Source organism: Aythya marila (assembly GCF_965140915.1).
Source record: "Aythya marila genome assembly, chromosome: 4".
NCBI lineage: Eukaryota > Metazoa > Chordata > Aves > Anseriformes > Anatidae > Aythya > Aythya marila.
This window is the reverse complement of record NC_139045.1, coordinates 42,113,384-42,133,888: the sequence shown is the minus strand read 5'-3', so window position 1 is coordinate 42,133,888 and position 20,505 is coordinate 42,113,384. Positions and strand designations below refer to the sequence as shown.

At 39.4% G+C, this 20,505-nt stretch overlaps 1 protein-coding gene across 2 annotated transcripts in view; it reads left to right on the top strand.

Moving 5' to 3' along the window:
* Positions 1 to 16,950, top strand: part of FAT4 (FAT atypical cadherin 4) — a 142,308-nt gene extending 125,358 nt beyond the window's left edge. Inside the window, exons 12-17 of one of the 2 annotated variants that reach the window (XM_082759456.1) lie at positions 698 to 783; positions 2,167 to 2,346; positions 3,221 to 3,345; positions 4,466 to 4,683; positions 9,156 to 9,417; positions 13,544 to 16,950. In XM_082759456.1, the coding sequence (XP_082615582.1) occupies positions 698 to 783; positions 2,167 to 2,346; positions 3,221 to 3,345; positions 4,466 to 4,683; positions 9,156 to 9,417; positions 13,544 to 15,414 (2,742 nt within the window). In that variant the 3' untranslated portion in view covers positions 15,415 to 16,950. Of the gene's footprint in view, positions 1 to 697; positions 784 to 2,166; positions 2,347 to 3,220; positions 3,346 to 4,465; positions 4,684 to 9,155; positions 9,418 to 13,543 lie in introns of those variants that run through there. The other variant, XM_082759457.1, reaches the window with a different exon arrangement.
* The last annotated feature ends 3,555 nt before the right edge of the window (positions 16,951 to 20,505 follow it).

Below are 20,505 nucleotides of genomic sequence, written 5' to 3'. Positions count from 1 at the left end.
TTGGCTTGAGTGTAAATGACTGGTAAAAAACATTCCATTCTCTTGGGATTGACAGCTTTGAGACAATAATAAGTTAAAGAGGAAGACTGCTCTCAGTGCCGATGATGTCCAGCACTTTTTTGAATGTAAGCTTGGTCCTGCTCACCAAGCAGTATTTGCATGTTTCACTGTTATCAGTGTGGTCCACTTCGGTTATTATTTTAACCAGTGATCCTAGTATTTGTACTCCTAGCTCTTGTAAGGCACATTTTTGTTAAGTTCAGGATCAATATGTATAGTATCATGGTCAAGCCCCTGAAAGAATGCCCTTTGTGTTTAGAGGGAGCAGCTCTCTGTTAAGATCAGGAGTGGGGTACTGTATGAGCCAAAATAACTGCAGCTTCAAGGAATAAAGCAAGCAAATGAGAAGAAATCCAAAACTAAAATTTTGTGTTTAACTCTCTCTGTATGACCTAGTCTCTTAACTCCTCCACTAGTATCCACATCTTAGTATTCCCTGTGGTGATGCAGAATGGAGTTGGTCAGTGTTTCCAAAGCACCTTGTGATCCTGAGTGACATGGTAATATACAAGTGCTCTTGTGCTCAAGTGCTTGTTCTAGCCAAGTTCTTGATATAATATATTTAATCATAAACATTTAATGTGATTGGGAACTACACCCTTGCAATAAACAACATATTTGTGTGTGGCTTTTGCAGGCAGCATCACTGACAGTGGATTCCTGCTCTGAGGATCAGGAGCCAGGCTATTGCACTGTTAGCAATGTGGCTGTTTCCACTGACTGGTAAATAATTCTTCATTTTGTGGGGTTTAGTTCTGTAAAATGAAAAATCACACTCTAAAATCAGAAGTTTGGAATAATATACATGCCCTTAGCTTAGTCTCTGGGAAGGGATAGATGCCTAAGCTTCATACCTTCAGGAGGTGTGCAAAGGTCTGAAATGCCTCCCATCATTGTAGAAGCAATTTATATTTTCTATGTGTCTTGCTGGTTGCCAGCTCGGGCCACATTCCCATGTGCATGGGATTTATTCATTACAAGGAGTTTAATCAAAAATTCTCAATTCTCTACTCCATCTCTGTTCCCAGGCTGTGGGCACACATAAAAAGCCCACATAAGAAGCTGTGGGTAGTCCAAGCTGTGATATAAATGGGGGTAAGACGTTTTGCCTAATGGTATGAGATTTCACATCAGAATCCAGACAAAATTAACAGATCAGAATATCAGGCATTTGTAATTACTGATAACTTGTAAATCTTAATTAGAGAGTAAAACATAAATTTATTCATTATAATGAAATTGCTTTTAAATATACATTGCTGCTCTTAGTTTGAAATTCTACAATATTTAGTACTACAAATATTTAACAAAACCTACTCCACTTTTACTTTTGCAACCCTAACTATCTTGCCAGAACAGTCTTAGACTCAAAATGCTATTACTGTAGTAGCACCTATATTTCACTCTGGTGTTGTTCATTTTGGGTCTTCTTTTTTAAAAAATATACCTATAATTTCTCATGAAGGTGTAAGAAATAGCATTACCTGATTACTTTTTTCTTTATATATATATATATATATATATAACTTTGACATTTTTTTTTAGTACTTTCCAGATTTCTTTTTTTATAACTTTCATTTCTTAAACATCAGCCAGTACAGAAAGCAAACATTGCTGTTGTTGTTATTTACCGTAGCTAACTCAGAAGCTCCTTTTTCAGAAGCACTTCACTTATTTAGATCCTCTTTACAGGTTGCAAAAAATTTAATCCCAGCCATTGTTGCAAATTTCTTACAGTAGTCACAATCATATTTCGTGACACAGGTGGCTTCCTCACTAGCAAAACAGTTATATATTTGTAAAATAATGAATCCATCATCCAGCTGCTTAAATATCATCTATAATTTAAACCATAATTGAGTGAAAATCGTTATTCATTTTGTTTTCAAGCACACTGCTTAGTCAAGTGAATAGAAATTTTGACATTCGATAACTGAGTGTGAATTTAAATGTCATAGAGACATCTGTTTCCTCTCCTAAAGATAAAATGCAAATTTTGGAAGTGGAACTTCAGCCACAGACCTTAGCTAATAGTTACAGCTCCCTTGTTGTCATTGCTATCTTACGTCTGTTATTGCTAAACTTTTCTTTCTGCCTCTTTTATAGGACTCTTGATGTACAACCAAATCGAGTTACTGTTGGTGGCATCAGGTCAGTTGAGCCCATCCTTCAAAGGAGAGGACAGGTGGAAAGCCATGATTTCGTGGGCTGTATAATGGAGTTTGCAGTCAACGGACGTCCCCTGGAGCCCAGCCAGGCTTTGGCAGCTCAAGGAATCTTAGATCAGTACGTCTGCTATATATGGTATCAAATAGACAGCATTTACGATATAGAAAGCCAGCATGAAAACCAGGCACTATTCCATTCAAACACCGCTAGATATTTCTTGTAAAAAAAATGGCTGTAGACTTTATTATAAGGTGTGAAAAATTTAGGAAGAAATTGAATTTGGATGAAAAATTCACAAAAGATTATAGAAACTTCAAAAAAGCAACATCATTACATTTCTGTTGATGATTATTATTAGTGTTGCTTTGCAGGCTGAAATCGAGTAGCCCTGTTATTGGATTTCTTTATAAATTCCACCTGGTTTTGACAGTCTCATATAGTTTACTGAACCTCTACTCCCTCTTATTTCTTTTTAATTCGCAATGTCTGTTCTATCACTTTGCCTCTCAAGTATCACTGAATTTCCCTCATATCCTCTGAGTGGTCTTTCAGAAATGATCAACTATTTGATTCTATTGTTTTTCCATCTCACTATTCAAAGCCACAGTTGTAGCAATAATGTCAGTCTTACATCCAAATTCACTGGCTCACCCTTCCTCTTTTGACCCCCAAGTTTGCACTGTTCTTTGTGATATGAAGTCTCCGGAAGTCTGCAGTGTAAAAAGCACCTAAAAGAGTTCATTCATCTCTTGCGTAATGGAAGATAGGAATTTTACCGTCTCTAAATTTCTTTCCCTTTCTGTTATAACTGGATGCTGAAAGTTGTGATCTGTTTAGAAACATCAGCTGTCCGAGGAGAAAAGCCTCTCAGTTTTTGCACCTCTGGGGGAAAGAAAGAGAATATCATTCAAATACATGACCCTTTCCAGCACACTTGCTCTGCTTGTTTGTATGCAGGTACTTCAGTATCTTCTTCTCTGATTTGTTTCAGATGTCCCCGGTTAGAAGGTGCTTGTACAACTAGCCCTTGCCAACATGGTGGCACGTGCGTTGATCACTGGTCATGGCAGCAGTGCCACTGCAAAGATGGACTGACGGGAAAGCACTGTGAAAAATGTATGGAGAGGGTTTCACTCTTTCTTTTTAATCTACACCTAACTATATGGTTGAACTGATTGCTATTAAGAGTTTTTTTTCAGGGGCACAGGGTAATGAATCTTATGAAATAATGAAAACAAGTAACATGCTTGCCTCTTAAATAATTATGAAGGAAAATTCCACAACGAACTATTGTCCTTTCATGAGTTAAAAATATCAAGTTGCGTATATTATGTTTCCATGTCTGTATATCACATTTCAGGTAACTTGCACTCATTTAAAACTACTGCTTCCAATAGGGTGTAATCACTAATCAAAATAAAGCTATCCCGTAGGGAGAGATTTGTTTATTGTAGGGAGGTAAGAGGGTAAGGGAGAAGTCTTCCCTTTGCATAAACACTATGTACACGTGCTTATGGCTCCTCTGAACTGTAGGCCTTTTTATCAAATGACTGTCAGATTATATGCATGGAAGTATAGCAAATGTAAGTAAATGCAATGGGATTATTAACTTCAGTATGGATAGGTCTGTAAATCAGTACAGGATTGTCTAGGAGAGCAAAGTGATTTATTTCCATGTAGTTGTAATATAACAGCTGGGCTTTGTTTTCTTACATGTCCCATTATTGTTTAGCTGATTTATATGCTTTTATTGTGCCAGTTTACAAAATAATTTTACCATAATTTTAACAGCATTTGGTAGTCAATGCTCTGCCATTTTTTATTCATTTTATGCCACCACAAATAGAAAGTCATTATCTCTGCCCTGAAGAGCTTAGAGTTCAATATATCATGAAACCCTGCTTGCAGTAATGGAAATAGTAACATCTCTGGGAAGGAATTACAGTTCCAAGAGCCAAATTTTTTTCCCTACTCCCTCACTTGTTCCCTAGTGAGTTTTAATTTACTATTGACTGATACCAGCAGTAAATTACTAGCACACTCCCACTCTCAAACACACATTCTGGTTCAAGCCAAAGAATAGAGGGGGTGAAATTGCCATTCACTCCTGCTCTCCCCACTGACCTGCTCTGAACTTGATCTCCTCCCTGAAGAAAATGGTTGTTATCAGGAAGATGATCACTGTGCTATAGCTACAATGAGCTGCACACTCAGTGTTTCCCTGTCCTTGTCCCAGATATTACTGCCGACACTGCCTTATCGCTGGAAGGCAAAGGACGACTTGACTACCACATGAGCCCAAATAAGAAGCGTGAATACATGATGAGACACAGTGCTAGAGGCGCCAGCCCACGACCCATGAATGTGGACCGCTTGGAAGTGAAATTCAGGACAAGAAGTGAAAATGGGATTTTAGTTCACATCCAGGAAAGCAGCAACTTCACTACTGTGAAGGTAAGATTACAGCTAATGTTGAGTTTGATTTGATTGGACTGCCTTGTGCATAGTGATCAAAATCACATTTTTCCATTACTCTTGCTGTTTCCTTTCTAAAATACTAGGTCTTTAACTAAAGCTAGGCACTGCTCCAGTATCATTAATCTTCTCAACAATTCCCTTGCTATTTGCCAAGGTATCAGAAGATCTTGATGGCTTTGTATCTAATCAGTTTTGTCCAGACTCCAAATAGTGACTGTTTTAAGGCAGCAGGAATGGTACATATTGCCATATTTGTTATCATCATTAAGTTACACTCTACAGATCAAATAATTTCATTATTGGCCTTTTATCTTCTGATTTTTCAGGCCTCGAACCCAGACCCTCCTTAAGCTAAAAAACAATTGCCAAAAAGTTTTCATGAATTCCTACTAATGTGGCTCATGCTTATCAAACTAGGAAGTAAGGGATAACTTGAATTCATGAGGTTACCCACAGAGCGATGTCAATATCAGATTATTTTGAGATACGTAGCTGAATTAATGCTTCAAATGCCACACGGTTTTCTTTCCCAAGAGTTTATTGCTGCAGAAGTTACCTTTCTCAAGAGAAAGAGATGGTTCAGTTCCTGGCTATGACTCAGTCCATTTACTCATAACTCTAAATGAGTACAGCAGCGATGTTGGCAAGCCCCTTTATTGGGTTGGTGTAAGCTCCAAGTTTCCTTGACTGCTGTAATGCTTTCCAAGTTTTTTTCCCTGACTTTTAAAGAAACTCATACAGAAATTCACACTTTCTAAGCTTCAGCCCCATTGATATTGTCCACCTGCCCAAATCCTGTGCTGATCAGAGGTACAGAGCATTTCTGTCACACTGTCTGCTTTTAAGAAGCAAGTCTCCTGTAGTTCACTGGCATATGCTTTTACCATGTCATTTGATAGGAAGTTTCTGCCACAGTCATATTAGCTGATAAGATCTAATTATTTTGTGTTCTGGAGTAAAAATAAAGAACACAAATACTACCTTTTTTTCTCTGTAGTAGATTTTGCAATGTCAGCTCTCAAGCTTTAATTAAAAACAAAACAAAAAACAAGAGAGAGAAAAAGAGAGTTGCCTTTCCTGGCCGAAAGCACTAGTGGTGTGTTTATGCAAACACTCTTATTATTGTTAATAGTGGTGTAGTTATACAAGCAAGTGGAGAGTGTCAAGTCCCAGACCCAGCTGCACAAAGGCAAAGAGCAGAGGTTCGCCTCGTAACAGATGCAGTCCTTTAAGGAAAGAGAGGTAACTTCAGTGTACCGCCTGTTGCCAAAAAGTTCCCAGATGATGCTAGTTAATAAAACAGAAGGTCTGTTTCACTGTAGTTAGTACAGTGCAGCTCTTGCACCACTGCTCACACCCAGGGCTTCCCGTGGTGGTGGCCCAGTATGTCAGCAAATCCAGACATACGTAGGTCTCCCTTGCATCTCGATATACTCCCAGTGCAGAAGATGAGTTTTAGGAACTTCTGTTTATAACTTTTTCATCAAGCTTCAAAACAGACAGTTTCTTAACCTGATTTTGGAGTATTTTAATATGCTTGTTATCGAAAGTGTAAGCGTTCAGAGAAAACCTGCATGTGTTTTTATTATAAAATTGTGCTAGAGAAAAGCTATATGCTCTGTGACTACCTCCATGCCTTCATGTTTTTCATCTGTAGTCAGTTGAGTTTGGTACAGCTGGGATTGGGATAAAATTAGAGAAATGGTAACAAATTAGACCCACTGAGATTGCAAGCATTGCAATTCATTAAATGATGGATGTAACCTCCCTCTAAAAAAACCCTAAACCTGGAGAAAAAGGGTCTTATTTATGATATAAAGGGCTTCTTAATCTTGGAAAAATGAAAAAACTAGTAGATTAAATTAAACAATAGTCAAATTCATATGGAAAGTGCTTCTCAAAAAAAACACAAAAAGGAAAAAGGCAGGGGTTTCTTTATTAGTAAAGCTCTTTGTCACAGCATATTTTCTAACAAATAATGCGCACTACAACTAATTCAATTAGAAATAAGGGCAAAAATACATCTGGTTAAAAGTGAAATTACCTGTCTTGTTTTAGCTGAAAATCTCATCTAAAATCAGATTGGATTCACATAATGTACCGCTAGATCTATGAATTGTATGAGTAGAGAATGTGGATTACACATTGCCTATATATGCTAACATATGCACATAGTGAGTTGCAGAAATAAATCAGAACATAGCTCATTTCAACAATATCTTATCCAATGGGCTATAAATCTGTAAAGGCTAGTGCTCAGAGTTAAGACAAATAAGAAGCAATTTGCTCAGTAAAGGAGATTCAGAATATTAGTAAAGTTGAATCATTCTTATAGTTAGAAATATGTTCTCTTTAGTGGCTCTTCTTTTCATTATAGCCTACTTACCAGTTACACAGCCATTTAAATAAAACCTAGAAATGAGTATTATTTGACATTGTCAGCATCAGCATTTGTTTCAAATTTAGAAATACTTTGTAACTCAAGGAACCAAGAAGAACATCCCTTATTTTCTCCTGGTCAAAGAAGTCATGGACCGGTCTTGTGTCTGGAAATTTTATTTTGTAAATACCACTGCTATAATATTTATGAACATTAGTCACATGAATGCAGAAATAGCACTTTAAAGTCATAAATCAGTATTGAAATTATCAGTTGTTAACAGGTAAATAGTAATACAATTCTTCTCTGATGTGGAATTAGAAGATACAAGTCTGTGCTTAGTCCTTCTGTAAGCGTAGAGGATATTGTCTGATATGGTGTTTTCCTTTTTGTTTACATAAAGACCAAAACACAATGCAGTACTTTCATGGAGCATAAAAGACAAAATAAAACTAACAAACCAATGAAAGGTTGCAAACATAAATATATGTATATATTCTTCCCAATTAGTCTTTTTATAAATACTTACGATTGTGACAAATGGTATTTAATATGTAATGATCATCTGTGTGACTGCGTTTCCAAATACAGGGTTTTCTTTGGGCTGTGTGATAGTTTAGATGTCTGCCACCTCTGTTTGCGAATACCAAAAAGCATCTTGTCTTTGAGAGGGAATTTTATTAGTGAGTTCCCAAATAGTCCATCTTCAAATAAACTAAATTATGGCAGGTATAAGCACAGTGTGTGCACATATTAACCATTGCTTTTCATGATCCAAATGGAATACGTGCTAGGTACATTCAGCACAGGCTGCTGCCAGGACATGAGCGTGCTCTTACATCCATCTTAAAGCTGATCTGTATGAACAAAGGTTGCATCACTAAAGAATTAAATCCAGAGCATTTAACAGTTTCTGGAAGATGGAACAGCATTCTTGTAGTCGGTGTGTCACCTCACAGTTCTTCCCAGGTGAACATTATTTTTCCTGGAACAAAGCATGCAAGGCTTTCAACAAACCAGTGTCTCTGACCTCTCCTGGACAATGCATGTGCACGTTCTGCACGCTCCTGTTGCAGATCACAGCAAGGAACACAGAAGGGAAAGGAGTTGTCTTATCTAACACGTATGAGCAATGTGCAGAGTAACAGAGATGCACATGGAAGAAAATCTGCAACAGGTTCCAGAGTCACCTTATGAGCTTGTATAAAGCTTACAAGTTTGTACAGCCCTTAGGAGGTCAGCTGACAAGCCCAACTCTTAGACAGTATTTGAGAAACCTGTTTTTTTTCACTCCTTTATCTTAAATCTCATTTTGGGATCGTTTAATACTGAACTGATAAGAGGTTTAAAGTCCTGCCACACAAGTGTGGCATTATTTGCAACGAAAAAGCAAAAAAAAAAATTCACAGATATATAATAATATATATTTTTTTCTAATAGCTCACAAGTTTAAAATCAGTTTGCCTGAGGAAGCACCATTTGAAAATGCACACAAAATAATAGACTTTACAACTCTTTAGAAAGATTTTTAAAATACAAATATTTTTCTGCAAAATGCAAGTTAGCAGCAAACAGTTAGGAAATTGGAATCTTGCTCAAATCCTGACATACATATTCCTATTGTGTCATAATGAGAACTAGATGCAAGCTTTTGGGACAAGAACAGCATCTGTTCATTCTGTAGAGCATTTTCTTCACTTGCATTGATGGAGAAGGAAGAGTTTGTCTTTAATTGGTTAAAATGTTTTGTCATGCGCATGCCCAACAGCTGGGTTCTCAATAGGTTTTCCTCTTACGAGAGTAGCTAAAGAATGAGTGGATGGCAATTCTAAGTTTTCTACAGATGCAGTAATGAAATTAATTGCAGCCAAATTTTTAGTGCTAAATAACTAATGCATTTTTAATACAAAATGGTTGTTTGGGGAAAAATACAACCAAGCTTCTCACTACAATCAAAGCCATGTGTAACTGTACTGAGTAGGCATTACGTTGCTTATGTGTATATGGGGGCAAAAAGTAGTCTGTAAATATCTTTTAAAATTATGCCTTTTGCTTTTTTGCTGACCAGATTAAAAGTGGGAAAGTGCATTATGTATCTGATGCTGGAATTGCTGGGAAAGTGGAGAGAAATATCCCAGAAGTGTACACTGCGGATGGCCAGTGGCATTCTGTACTCATTGAGAAGAACGGCTCTATCACTATCCTGTCGGTCGACAAGACTCATAGCCGAGACATCCTCCATACCACGCAGGATTTTGGTGGACTAAATGTTCTTACCCTTTCTTTGGGAGGAATCCCACCAAGCCAACCTTTCAAGAGCGCAGTTGCAGGTATTATTATTATTATATTTTTTTTTTAATATAGTGCACATGAGCATGTTTGAGCAGACAAAGGGTGTCTATTTGCTTAAAGGTTGCAGAAAGTACTGTAATTCTTTATCAGTAACTAATATACTTTCACACTTTGCCAGGAAAATTGCAATTCGAATGAGTAAGGATTGCAAATTTTTCTTCCTTTAATATACACTGCAGCCTTGTTATTTTGAAAAGACGGCATTCCATCTGCAGATCTTGTTGGAGGCAGGGTTAGGGTTTGCTTGCTTGTCTGCAAATGAGTTGTAATGATTTTGTTATGTTAATGGAGAAGAAAGGACCCATTCTCTACCTGGGTCAGAATCTGGAAAATCAAGGCAAACCTACTGAGGCAAAAATTCTAAATGAGAACTTTGTCTCTGTAGGGGTTTGGTAAATACTGCAGGATTTAGCCTGTTATTAATATGATTAAAATATTTTCTGAAACTCCAACTTCCTGCTGTCAGATGAAGAATAGGATTTATTTCTGAGCAACAGAAACCACGGACAATAAAGAACCACCCTCTGACCAGCATCTAGCTGTAAAATCAGTAAATCAGTCTCCCTTAAGAGTTAAAGCAACTGTCTTAGACCCTGGCAAAAGATGTAGATAACATATATTTGATATTATTCCCCCAGTAATAAGTAAAGATGGAAGTGATTTTAGTTAGAAACTGTGAGATATTCCAGACAATGCAGGCATAGGTTTCACAAAGTTTTTTATATTAAAAGATTGTCCTGACTATAAGAAATGCGACCAGATAAAGTAACTTTGAAAGCTGCAAATTCACACTTCACATTTGTGTATTGTGAACTGTTTTGAAATGCGGTATGAAATCATATGAATGCTATGCTTACCTTTACCCTTTTTACATGTATGTTTTATGAGCAGTGTATGCATGGAAAAGCCAAAGAGGCTTTTAAGAAAGCTGGAACAAAGAAAATTGAGGACACTAAGTTCTCACTGTCTAATGCAGCAGCAGACAAGTTATGATTGTCTGCCTTCCACTATGATAGTATAATCCAAAATCTCATATTCATATGATGTGTTTTTTTTTAATACTGGATTACAATGTGTACGACATACCAAGGATTTACAAGGGGGAGACATAAAACTCTGCATGAACTCAGATGGTCAAAAATATCTGAAGCACTGTTAAAGGCAGACAAAAACATACATGGATGATGATTCCAGGGCTGTGAAGCTGGGATATCCAATGTTTTCAAACCTGGGTAGACCTGACAAAATCCCAGTTGCTGTGTGTCATGTCACTGCTGAAAGGGACCACCAAGCACGAGGCAAGCTAATCCTCCATTTTGCTTGGTCTCCAAAGTGAACCTAAATCCTCAATTTCCTCTTTATTTGGGAATGTGAAAACAGGAGAAAATGAAAATATAAGTAATGCTGAAATAAAATACAGCTCTTTCAAAATGGAAGTAATACAGAAATAACATACTTGCTTACAAAAATGTCTTTGGACTTTCATGTCCCTTTACACTATATGACTTGCATCTCTGAGTAAAGCTTACTTGACGTTGATGCCCACTCATATTTCATTTCTGACATCAGAAAGCATTCAAATTTTAAAACAACATCCTTTGAAGCTTATAAATACATAACGGCACCTCATACAACTCAAGTATGTTTGCTCTTTCAGGACAGTCAATATTAATAACTTTAATCTCTGCATTAGCCATTTTTATGGAGATTTCCACAACTATTCATGAATTTACTATTCATAGTGGCTATTCTCTCATTCACGAAGTACATTTGCAGAAACTAAACTTCCCCTGACACTAATGATGCATGGAATATTTGCTCCTTTTTATTGTTTCACTCAAGTGCAGTGCTTCAAAACTGAGTAGCGGCACTTTCCTGCTCCTTGTAGATTACTTCTGAAGCATAATAGCTGATAAATTTGGTCTTAAATATTACTTTCCTGTAAACCTGGCACTGTGAATGGTATGCCAAGGACCATCCCTCAGAAATTAAGGAGAAAGAAACACGTTTCTTAAAGCAATCGCACATGTTATACCTGGGAGTATAATTTGCAGTCAAATTTGTGCATACCATTTTGTCACAGCTCTGAGAAGAGGTCAGCGTTAGGTTGTACTATACTAAAACCCTTGCAGAAAGGATTAACTCTTAGGAACACAGAGAATTATTAGGCTGGCAAAAGACTTCACACACAACTGCACAAAGGCCGGGGATAATCCATCTCTGTGGGCTCTTGCAGCACTGAAACTGCATCACCTCGGCAGGGTAGCACTACAACTAAGCTACGGGAAGTTTGGGAAAAGCTCCCTTTAGATTCAGAGGCATAGAAGTATTGCCGTGAGCAGTGCCCTTCCTAGCGCTTTAAGACAGGAGGCTTAGCTGAAGCACAACAGGCAACTTCAGCTCTGAAAGGGTAAACTGGAAAGAACACAAGGGAAATCATAGCTAATGTTTTTTGTTAGCACAGCCAAGCCAGCTGTGAACATGTTTCTCTACATGTGGATGATAAGAAGTTATAGAAATATGGGAAAATTAGAAAAGGAAAACATTCACATATATTGAATGAAGTCATTAGAGGAAATATTTGTTCAAATTCATTTGAAAGATATTAAATACTATTGGAAAAGATGTTTCCCTATAGTAACCATTTGAATTCTTGGCTTATTTACTGAAATAAGTGGAGCCATTCATTTAGCTTCAATGAAATGGGTCTATGAATTGAAAATTAATTGAGTTACTTTAATGATATATTTTTAGAAAATATAATGTTTCTGCAAAATCCAAAGATCTCATTGCATAGTATTTTGCCAAAATGGTTGCTTAATATTTTAGCAAGATAACTTTGCTCTAAGGGGAAACTACTTTGTAATAAAGATCTGAGAATGTTCTTCAGACTTCCTTTGATGAGCCTATCTGTAAGAAAGGCAAGCTATAGGCACCAAAGCATCAATTTGCATTGCAAAGCTCAAATCTAATCTGCTCAGCAAGTGACAAAGTTGAGGTTATGCGTGGGCAACTTGTTTTTACCCAAAACACATTTTTTCATTTCATTTCATAGTATGTTTTTCCTTCGTTTGAACTATATTGCCAGTTTCCAAACTTGAGGTACATATTTCCTAATCAGGCAGTAGCTCCTCCTCCTGTGCAGCTTAGATAATTTCTAAAACACAAAGCAACATTTTGAATTGTATGTAGGCTTCTGCTAACATTTGCCTGTTCTTTCAAAGCAATGGAACTGCCAAACATTTTGCAGGGCTTCTAGAAAACAAGATTCATTTGTTTCAGTTTCTTAATTGCAGGTTTTAATACATTTTGTTTATTCACATTAGAATACTTCTGTTGCTTTGAAATCTTAGCATTGAAGTTAAAAGCCTTGAGCTCTTTGAATTCTGATTTGGCAGAATTAAAAAAAAAAAAAAAAAAAAATTTTGTAAGTTATAAAAGTTACATCAGAAGCTCCAGGGATGAGTAGCCTTTACCTAACCTTCTCTTGCTTAGAAGCAGATTTCAGTTCCTTTTTAATATGTACCCCCCCCAGAACCGTCAAGTTTATGAACAAAATAGTCATTACAATCAAGAGGAAATATTTAAAGAAAGCAAGAAAACATTTCGTACACCGTACTCTAAATTATTCAACAGATTGTTAGATAGTGAAACATCTGAACAGTCCATCCTTCAGGTGAAACAAGTGGAGTTACTCCAAATTACACCAATGTCCTTAATATCACAGATATTTCTACAGTAATTACAGTGGAAGGTAAAAATGTGGGGAAGCAACCATAAGCTCAGTACACCCAAGATGCACGTGTGAAGGTAAGGAGGCTTTGTGTAGTAACTAAATGCACAATTTGCCCCACATGCTGTTTGATATAGCATCACAAAAGAAAGCTGCCACCTCCATCATGGCCTCGGGTTTTGCAATTTGTTGCCGGTGTGTTTGTTTTACCTTTTGTTCCAGGAGGTAAAACACATACTGCAAGGCTTCTAATCTGATCAATAGCAGACTTTCCCTTTAGCATGGCATCAATGCTCAGAGTTTCTTATGCGTCTTCTGACAGTGCATGCTCAATCTCCAGATCCCAAAGTGACTGCTGCTTTCTTTCCTAGGCTTCGACGGCTGCATTTCCTACATCAAGTACGGTGAGGAGAGCCTCCCCTTCACTGGCAAGCACAGCCTCGCAACCCTCTCCAAAACAGACCCCTCGGTTAAGATTGGCTGCCGTGGCCCCAATGTCTGTGCCAGCAGTCCTTGCTGGGGTGAGCTGATGTGCATCAACCAGTGGTACGCCTACCAGTGCGTCCCGCCGGGCGCCTGCGCCTCCAACCCCTGCCAAAATGGAGGCAGCTGTGAGCCCGGGCCACACACTGGCTTCACCTGCAGCTGCCCCGAGGCCTATGCAGGGCGGAGGTGTGAGACAGTGGTGGCGTGCCTGGGGGTCTCCTGCGGCCCTGGCCATGTCTGCAGAGTGGGGCTCAGTGGTGGCCACGTGTGCCTGCCGTCCCCACACCCTGCCGAGCTGTCCCTGCCCCTCTGGGCCGTGCCGGCCATTGTGGGTAGCTGCGCAACGGTGCTGGCACTGCTGGTCCTCAGCCTCATCCTCTGCAACCAGTGCCGAGGGAAGAAGTCAAAGGCCCTGAAGGAGGAGAAGAAAACAAAGGAGAAAAAGAAAAAAGGAAGCGAGAACGTGGCATTCGATGACCCTGACAACATCCCACCCTACGGCGATGACATGACAGTCAGGAAGCAGCCCGAAGGGAACCCAAAACCCGATATCATTGAAAGGGAAAACCCCTATCTCATCTACGATGAGACCGACATCCCTCATGCCACAGAGACCATCCCCAGTGCCCCTCTGGCCTCCCCCGAGCCTGAAATTGAGCACTATGATATTGACAATGCCAGCAGCATTGCCCCCTCGGACGCCGACATCATCCAGCACTACAAGCAGTTTCGGAGCCACACGCCCAAATTCTCCATCCAGAGGCACAGCCCACTGGGCTTTGCCCGGCAGTCCCCCATGCCCCTGGGAGCCAGCAGCCTGACGTACCAGCCGTCGTACGGCCAGGGCTTGAGGACGACGTCTTTAAGCCACTCGGCCTGCCCTACTCCCAACCCCCTGTCTCGGCACAGCCCTGCGCCCTTCTCCAAGTCGTCCACTTTCTACAGGCACAGCCCAGCCAGGGAGCTGCACCTCGCCATAAGGGAAGGGAGCCCACTGGAGATGCACAACGATGTCTGCCAGCCCGGCATTTTCAACTACGCCACTCGGCTGGGGAGGAGAAGTAAGAGTCCGCAGACCATGGCGAGCCACGGCTCCCGACCAGGCAGCCGCCTGAAGCAGCCCATCGGGCAGATCCCTCTGGAGTCTGCTCCTCCGGTGGGGCTGTCCATCGAAGAGGTGGAGAGACTGAACACCCCTCGCCCCAGAAACCCCAGCATCTGCAGCGCCGACCATGGCCGGTCCTCTTCTGAGGAGGACTGCAGAAGGCCCCTGTCCCGGACGAGGAACCCGGCCGACGGCATTCCCGCACCCGAGTCCTCCTCTGACAGCGACTCCCACGAGTCCTTCACGTGCTCCGAGATGGAGTATGACAGGGATAAGCCCATAGCCTACACCTCCAGGATGCCCAAATTATCCCAGGTCAACGAGTCTGACGCAGATGACGAGGACAATTATGGTGCAAGGCTGAAGCCTCGGCGGTATCCTGGCCGCCGAGGGGAGGGAGGGCCCGTGGGGGCACAGGCGGCTGGCACCGGGGAGAGCTCCCTGCCTGTGAAGCTGGGGCAGCAGGCAGGAAGCTTCAACTGGGACAATCTCTTGAACTGGGGCCCGGGCTTCGGGCATTATGTAGATGTTTTCAAGGATTTGGCATCACTTCCTGAAAAAACAGCAGCAGCAGCAGCAGCGAGTGAAGACAGCAAAGGTGGTACAACGAAGCCTGTTTCCAAAGAGGGGGAAGCAGAACAGTATGTATAGGCTTTGTCTCCAGGTATTGCCGCAGGGCAAGGCCACGGGACACTCAGACCATTGTATGGTTGTAGGAAAGGAAAGGTCAGCATTCGCACCCCAGGCCAGTTTGGTTGGAGGAGACTTTGAAAATAATAACCATTATGCTGCTGAAAGAGACTTAAAACATTTTTAATTTAATTATGCTTGGATGAATTTATTTCTCCTGCATGCAATCTATTTGGAAACAAGATATTTGGCATGCAGCTTTTTAAAAGGGTTTCCTATTTACCATTGTTTGGTTTGTGATTCTTAAATTAATAATGCTTTGTTCTGAAAATGAACTAATTTTTTTTTTTTAATCGTGAAGGATGTGCATATTGTCTCCAGCTACTAACGTGCTTTACAATGCAAAAGTATTGAGGATTTAATTTTCCTTAAGAAGTGCATGGAAGAAGGATGATGAATGAAGGAATTACAGTAGTAAGGTGTCTCAGAAAACATAGCTACCATATCCTGCAGTTGCTCACATGTAAAGATTATGGAAGAAATCAGCTTGAGTAATTGCTGGCAACAGTGCTGTAAGTCTTATTCCATACAAGAGGTGCTTGAAGCAGCTCAAGCTGGTCAGCACTTTAGGAGATATTGTTCTTTTCAGCTTGTTAATTTGTTTGGGGGCTTTTCTGTCTTCTTTTGGGGATTTTGTTTTTTATTTTTTAATTGACAAAGTTGTGTGAGAGCTTCTGAATCTCTGTAAAATATTTGGGGATGCTCAACCCTGCTCCTTGCCTGCCCCACCTCAGTGCTTCCAGTGGAAGGGCAGTGCTCAGCATATGTCAGCACAGCACAGCCAGGTCACCTGGCTCACAGCATCATAATCAAGGGGAACGAGGAAAGAAACTCCATTTCCACATCTCTTGGTCTCTCATCGTAGCTGTGCAGCTGCTGCAGCCCATGCTTCTCCCCAGATCCCATTGTCCCATCTGTACTCTGGAAAGGTAGTAGTAACACTCACCTACCTCACAGGGTTGTTGTGAGGACTAATTAGTTAACTCATCTGAAGTGCTTACACATTATAAAGCACTATAATAAGTATTATCATAATTATTATTAAAGCACTGCCTAGCCTTTGTGACCTTTGGAGTGGCATTTTCTGCATTATATGATTTTCTATGATGAAAACTTTGAAGAATTATTTATTGTATAGAAAATTACTGCACTCTAGCATTTTGGAGCAGATATGAGGGAAAACTACTTGTAGACTCATTAATGTAGCTTACTGTTTGACCCAAATTCCCTAAGGTTTTAGGATAAGTAGAACTTCACAAAGTCCTTACATCTTCATGCAGATCTGATGAACCTATCGTACTGTGTAAAAACTTCAATTTTTTTTTTTTTTTTTTACCTAAGCTGTGTTTTTTATATCGATATTTTCCTATGCTGAATAGTTTTCTTACTTTCAGGGAAGGTAAGAAAAATACCTTTTTTACATTTGTTACTTATGTAACATCCATATTTTTCACATTTTGATAAAATTGTAACATACTGTATGCTTTCTACTTGTAAATGCCAATAATAGAATTAAAATATTTATTTAAAATCTTTAGTGTGTGTTATTTGAAACCTTTCATGTGTCTATTTCTCATTCCTTGATCTTCACTTTTATTAACTTTTATTACAGAAACTGGACTTTAAGAAGCAAGTTGGTGGTGTAAAATATACGTTCAGTGTTCAGCCACAGTGAAGGCAGCACAAGTATCACTGTAAAAATTAAATTAGTCCTTCTGCACAGTGGCAGCACCAGCCCAGCATGCTTCTTAAGGTACTGCCGAGTATCATAGGGTTCTTCCTCACAAAGGGGCAAGTTTTGCCAAGGGTGAGAGAAGCATTCAGTGTATCTCTTTTACATCATGAATGGCCTTGATTGGTTCAAAAAGTAGCAGGTTTCACCTTTCTCAGGGAGATGGAGAAGAGTTAGTATTGCAGCATTGTGACATTGTCAAAATATACAAAGTTTGCTTTCAGAGTTCTAAGAACATAACAAAACTGCCTTTTAGTCCATAGAGGATTATTAATAGGAACCAGTTTTATATTTGTTAATCAAGACTTCTATCTCTATTCAAACCTGAATCTTTCCAGTGGATAGTTATGAGTGTGAGAACAAGACTCTTCTGTAACAAAGCAGCAGTTGGACAATAAATAACTGCATTCCTGTATATTTATAAAAAAATAAATCAAACTTAGACAACTTGTTGGAGAATGCAAACAGTGAGGAAGTTAAGGCTACAGTACAAGCAAGAAGTGAGTTCTGAGGTTACCATTTTTATTGATGGTATTTTGTTAAAAGAATTTAGAAGACGAATAACAAGTTTTCTTATCCGTTACTTGTTTGTTTTAGAGTTTTTTGGTCATGTTGTTTTGGAACCAGCAAAGAGGAATCGATACTCTCTTTAGGTAAAAATGCTACCAACTATGTCTTGCCCCACGACAGTGAAAAGATAATGGGGCAAAGTAGCACACATTTGTATATAAGTAGTTTCTTCTGAAATAACTGAGATCCACAAATGATTTCTGAGTTTGAGAAGCTGCTGTAATTAAACATCTGTTAAAAAGCTGTATGTTTAGTTTGAATATTATCCTTTAATACAAACTATACCACATTGAAGCATTGACTTCAGTAACACATGAAAACTTTAACAAATGAAATCTTTTAAATATAACACCAAACATATTGAGAGCTACATTATTGAGAGCCACTTAAATATTCTGAGATGATCAAAAAAATTTTGTTAAGGGAAAATTATGGCCTTGCACAAAATTTTTCATACCTTTAATACAGTTTGCAGTTTATTGAGTTGCAGTGCATTCTAAATGTTGACAGAGAAAATTATAGGTTTTGCTGATGTCCTTGTTTCTCTGTTTCTGAAAAGCATAGAGATGTTTTTGATACTTAAATATATCCATTTCTGTCTCGATTCCTTCATTAAGGGAATGAGACAAAGGCTCCCAGTGAATCATGTGAAACAGTCATTCAGAACTATTCAAGTTGTAAGGAGCAAGCTGCATAATTCCCCTGCTTCATCATCCAAACTGCATGGTACTCTTTCAAAGTCTGGGACGTTATAAATCACATATCAGGAAAGGAAAACAGTCTGCACTGCTCACTTCAGTGCCCAGGAGCTTTCCAATATATCTTATGTCAGCAATGTGACTTTAATTGACTAGTCTTTCTGCAGTCAAGCAAGATTGTACTGTGGTTAAAGTTGTACTATTACTTGACTATTTGCAGGACATGGTTGATGGTTTCTGCCATCAGCTGCATAGGACAAGACCGATTAATGGATGTTGTACATACATCACTCCAGGTATAACATCTACACATTTGCATGATCAAAAAATTTGTATTAAAGCACACTTTAGAAAATATTTTAAATTTAAAATGCTGCAGTAATTTACACATTAAAAAAAAATTACAATGAGTACTGAAATATTTTTGAATATTTGAAAAATAGAATGGCTGCACTGTAAAATTGGTGTATAATGTAACTCTTACAGGTAAAGACTCCTTATATCTCCCAGTTTCTTATTTTAATCACTCTTCTAATGACTGAGTTAAATGTCAAGGAGATCATTCCTGTACTCTCTTCAGCCCTGTGTCTTTTTGAATAAAGTCCTTTCCGTGTCTCCCCATAGCTCTGAGTTTGTGTCCAGTTTCAGTGATGGAGCATGCCATGCAGCCAGCCTTTTGGGAAGCCAGGGCAGAACAGGGTACCCCTGTTGCACAGAACTGTAAGCTCCCCACCCCATGCATGGGGGACTAGGACTGTCTCCCATCACTACTCTGCATGAACTGACATGGGCTCAGGCATGGAGGTTTGCTCTGTTTTCTGCCTATAACCTCAGGGAGGAGTAGGATTAATATGTCTCTGTTCCCACTGCCTATTGCTTGGCCACTAGGAGCTTACAAACTCTGGTTTCTTTCCTGTGGGATGAGGAAGGGAGCTGTGCCACTGTTCAGCTTCTTCTAGAGGGCTAGAGTTAATCTGTTATTGTCATCTCAGATGGGGATGTTTTCTCATAGTGATTAATCAGATAAAGATAGATGGGAGTATGTCACATTTACTCGGCATTCACTTGCACAGCTATGAAAGTGAAAACGCAACAGTCTTTAATAACTGTAATTTCTGGTTGGCTCCTAAATTATTAAAAGATGTGAAATCTAGATTTGTCTGATTCAAAACTTTCAAATATTTTTCATCTGTTATACAGCTTGAAACACACAAACACACACGCACAAAAAAAAAAAAAAAAAAAAAAAAAAAAAAACACAACAGGCACAATACATTAACACGTAACATAAAGTCCCACATCCTTCTAGTGAAAACATCCCATGTCAACAAGCTGACTATGAATATGACTGCAGACTGCGGCCAACAACTCAAAAAGTATTGGTTAGCAGTGTGAAATCCAGCTGGGGATGTATTGTTTCGGCCTGTAAATAAGAAAGCTTGGGCTAGTGAGGAGTTGGAGATCTCACAGTTGCCTTCAACAAAGGAAGATGTATCCAGGTGTTCTTCAGAGGTGTAGAGCAAAAGGACTAGAGCCACAAATGGCAGAAAGGAAAATTTCTGTTGAATGATAATGAAAACTATTCTGGCACTGGAAATAGTTAGGTGCTGTGAGAGGTTGCCCAGTGATGTTGTGGCATTCCTGTCACTGGACGTACTCAGAACTTGCTTGGACAACATGCTGATGAACCTCATCCAGCATCAAGGCTGGCCTTGTTTTGGACCGTATGACCTCTAGATGTTTCTTCCAGCCTAAGCCATCCTGTGATTCCAGGTAAGTCCAGCATCTTCCAGTTCCCCTTCTGGTTGTTATAGAAAGAAGCAGGAGAGACATGCTGTGCTGGGGCACCAGCCCTTTCTTAGCACTGAAACATTTGAAGATCTGTCCATCAGAGGCACAAATAAGGAATACAAAGGGCACCTTAAGATGATCCCAGCTCTGATGCTCTTCCTCAGACAGGGAGAACAGGATTGGCCTCACTGTCCCAAATCTGCAGTTTCTCTTCTGCATTAGGAAAGTAGTGGGCAGATGGCCTTGGATTCTCATTCCTGC